Here is a 4243-nt window from a genome sequence, read left to right on the forward strand (position 1 = left end):
GTCTAAATAACCCAAAATGTGATGTCCACATATGTGGACGGCAGGTCCTAGGAGGTTAATAACAAAAGAAATGGCTGAACTTTACAATTTCCCCAAATAAAAAGTCCAAATTTGAGGTTTTTCACCTTGTAAAGCCTGAACAATTAAATAAATGCCAAAAAAAACCCTGTTTGTTGAACCTTTTACTAGGAAGAAAAAAGGAAACTAAATATCATTTTGCAGATACAAATTTTAATTTAAATGAATAATTTTTGCTATTTGTGCAGATGGTTTCTTAAAAGTTTTATTTGGGTTTTTCACAGATACGATACACATTACAGGATTAAATATGTATTATTTGTAAGCTCCGTAAGTACAGTAAAAATTTCCAGGAAAAAAAAGCAGTTTTAACCTCTGCTAAAAATTGACACCAACTCAGTTTTGTGTTTACTGCAGAGTTAAAATGTGTTCACCAGTCCAACAAATGTGATGTGGGTATCTTCTGCACTAATAAGGCTATAAATGCTCACAAATGCTGAATAAAATCTTTAATAACGTTAAGATGGGCAGCACGGTGGTTAGCACTGTTGCCGCACAGCAAGGTCTTGAGTTTAATTCCACCATCAGGCCGGGGTCTTTCTGTGTGGCGTTTGCATGTTCTCCCCGTGTTTGTGTGGGTTCTCTCCGGGTACTCCGGCTTCCTCCCACCGTTCAAAGACATGCAGCTTGTGGGGATAGGTTAATTGGATAATTCAAAGTGCCACTAGCTGTGAATGTGTGAATGAATGTGAGTGCGAATGGTTGTCTGTCCCTGCGACAGACTGGCGACCTGTCCAGGGTGTACCCCGCCTCTCGCCCTATGACAGCTGGGATAGGCTCCAGCACCCCCCACGACCCTGAAAAGGAGAAGCGGAAGCTAATGGATGGATGGATAACGTTAAGATTTTTACCACAATATGTACTTCAGGTGGGATTGATCTATGTATTGATCCCTTTGTAGAAGAACACCATTATTGATCACAGAAGACTCAAGTGATGAGGGTTGTTGCTGTTATTTATTTCTGATTTTATTCTGAATTTATTTCTTTGTCTTTCTCTCTGTCAGCTCTCCGGTCATCATCACCCTGGACAGCGACAGCACCCACGACGACGCCAACAACAAAAATAGCGGCAGTATCAGCAGCAGCCCACTCAGCAGCCAGCAAACCGTCGACTTCTCAGACCTTCCTCCGCTTCCATTGGTGCATTCGGCCAGTGTGGGCGGCGTTTTGGACGCTGAAATCGGAGAGCTTCCCGTTGACATTCTGGACCGAGGATACGATGGGTCGGACACAGAGCTGGCGGGCCGTTCCAAGGCAGCTAGACTGATCGCCATTGACAACAGCGATCACGAGGTGGACGTGGAGAACCTGGATGTTGATGTAGAAGGACCAATCAAAGCGACAGATCCAAAGACACCCAACCCCGACAGTCACAGAAACATGGGCTCTGTGAGCGTGGGCTCTCGACCAATGGGAGACCAGGATGCTGCCCGCGTAATGACTGATCTTCTTCATAAAAAACATACTGAAGCTTCAACCTCTGACAGCCACCTCTTGGCCTCCATCCTAAGTGACCTGGACAGGATCGCTGCACCTAAACGTGAAGCCCCGTTGGACATTGACGCCAGCTGCTCCCCAGACTCCAAAAAAAGGCGCTACCGAGATCCGTGTGGCGTTAGTCAGGCTCATCAACAGCAGGACAGCTGGAAATCCACTTTCTCTGAGGAGCAGCCAGTCCAGAATCAGGGCGCTACGTCCATAAACTCGCCATCTCAACTCAAGCAATGGAAGGAGGGGAGGGATGCCCCTCCGCTCCTCAGACAGGCCAGCCCGGTTCGGTCATACAACAGGAACACGCCGCCACCACTAAAACACAAAGATGCTGGGAGTCCACGCCGCTCCCCCATCTTTAACAAAGACCTCCACTCAGATCACACCTCTGCCGGACCAATTCTGCATAGTTTAAATCCCACCGACTCCTGTTCGCCCACGAAGCTGCCTGACGACAGCGAGTCCATCCCGCCCATTTCTGCACTGAAGAGACATCTGACCAGCACGTTCGCACTGAGCAGCAAGCCGGCCAACATGAGCAGCGTTTCAGCTGCTCTCTCTAAAGTCCGAGCACTAACCACTGACTTCGATCGCTCCGGTCACAAACCTCCTGTCGCTCCCTCTTCCTCTTCTTTTGCGTGTGATTCGACTCCCACGGCTTCTCGTTATTACTCCTTAAACTCCTCAGCTTTACATTCCACCAGGGAGAGCACGATGGGAATATCTTCCATCCTCTCACCCGTCGATTTAAATCCTGTGAATTCTTCATCAGACATTGATTTCCACTCAGCTGCTGGCTGGTCCAAAGAGAAGCCAGCTCCTGCTCACTCTACCTCCGCCAGCTGCAGGAATAAGACTCACAACTCCTTCTGGGCATCACCCATTGACTTTCATCGATTCAGCAGTGCTGCTGGAGGTCCCCCGGCACGTAGCGGCATGTACTCAGGAGTCAACTCTCACGACACATCACTTCCCGTTTCTGTTAGTGATTCCAGGACTCAGAATGATGTCTCACCCCCTAACTCCTCCTGTTCCAGTAATCTGACTCTAATTGGCTTGACAACAGCTGCCACGCCGTCCACCGTGAACCTGCTTCCAGTTGACTTCCACTCCTCCAGTCCGGCCTCGGGAGGACGGACAGGCGAGGAGACGACGTCGGTGCTGAACTGCGAGGGAAAGCCACTCTCGGTGGGTCTTGTTGCACCTGCTAACTTGCATTCGTCTTGTTTGATTGACGGACATTTGAACCACACAGCCTTCTCCTCCTCCTCTACTCCCTCTGAACACAGCATTACATTCAACGCCTCGCACAGAAAGTCCGAACTCGACATGGACCCGAATCTTCTCCGGCCCCCCAACCACGTTGATCCTGATTCAAAACATAACCTCCCCCCTGACTCTGAGCCTCCACCACCAAAATACGCTCAGAGGGACTTTGAGCCCCACACGGACAATCACATCATCTCGGAGTATAACTCCACTTCTACCACTGACACCCATCCATACGAACGCTCCGCCACGTAGGACACGATGAAACGAGAGATTTAAATGTTCGGAATAAATGTCAGGGACAAACTGTTGCATTATACTTTTAGCATCATTTTTCATGAACCATTTATAAACTTGTGTTTATTTAGAATTTAACTCGAGTACAAACACATTCCTAGTGACTGATTTTCAAAATAAACTTGTTTTCTGAGGCAGCACCAATAAACTGATTGTTTAGACATGAGCACTGTCATGTACTTTTGTATTACTTTTATTATTTTAATCGTTGAGGCAAGCGGGTGAAACCCCCTCCAAACCTCGCTATCAATTGGTTGGTTTTTGTTTGTTTTCCCATGTTCAAACTGCTTAAGAAAAAAAAAAAGTGTAAGGATGAGTCCAGAGTGAAGCACTCTCAATCACATGTAGTCCACAAAACCGGTAGCTCTAGACTAAAAGTAAAAGACAAGGTGTAAACCTGAACAAAACTGGCCTTTTCAGGGGAATGATGACTGAATTTGGTAATGACACTCGGACACATGCTTGTGTAAGTGAGTGGATGTTTGTGCGTTTACATGTTCTGTGTGCAAAAAAAAAAAAAATCTGAATAAAAGTTTGGTTTAAAAAATCTTTTACAGTAATGTAAAAAAAATGCTTTTTTTACTCAAATGTATGAGCAATGTTGGCAGTGGCTTGTAAAACAGATGGAGAAGTAATGACTCATTAAAGCTTTCTGACTCATCATATATTTGAATGGAATTTGGATTTATGTACTGGGGTCCATTGCTAAAAATACGTGACATTAGCTTATCGTGGTAACGGATCTTTTTTTCTTTTCTTTTTTCAAACCGGTTACACTGGTGTGTTCCTGCATTGTTTGACAATGAAAAGTAAAAGAAACACAGACCTCCAAATCACTAACTTGCCCACTCCAGCTCCTCTCCCACAGGGGATTTGTAGAAAAGGGCGGCTGCATTTATTTTCACATTAAACATAAAGTACGAACTTACATGGAACAAATTTGACTTAGGATTTAAAAAAAAAAAACCAAAAAAAAAACCAACAACACGAAATCTGACATGCCTGACAATGAAAGGTAACAAAGACATGCAAGTCATTAACTTGCCCACTCCAGCTCCTACAACCAAATGAGAAGAGGGTTAGCTCAACCCTCCACAACTCCCAAG

General features: G+C 45.6%; 1 protein-coding gene across 1 annotated transcript in view; it reads left to right on the forward strand.

Moving 5' to 3' along the window:
* LOC106632885 (E3 ubiquitin-protein ligase Topors) overlaps positions 1 to 4237 on the forward strand; it is a gene marked incomplete at its 5' end in the record, with an annotated part of 11117 nt that extends 6880 nt beyond the window's left edge. Inside the window, 1 exon segment of the mRNA XM_042217674.1 lies at positions 1085 to 4237. Coding sequence (XP_042073608.1) covers positions 1085 to 3095 — 2011 coding nt within the window.
* Between the last annotated feature and the right edge of the window lie 6 nt (positions 4238 to 4243).

This window comes from Haplochromis burtoni, unplaced genomic scaffold (assembly GCF_018398535.1).
Source record: "Haplochromis burtoni strain Fernald_Lab_line unplaced genomic scaffold, NCSU_Asbu1 Contig_2536, whole genome shotgun sequence".
In the NCBI taxonomy this organism is placed as follows: Eukaryota; Metazoa; Chordata; class Actinopteri; order Cichliformes; family Cichlidae; genus Haplochromis; species Haplochromis burtoni.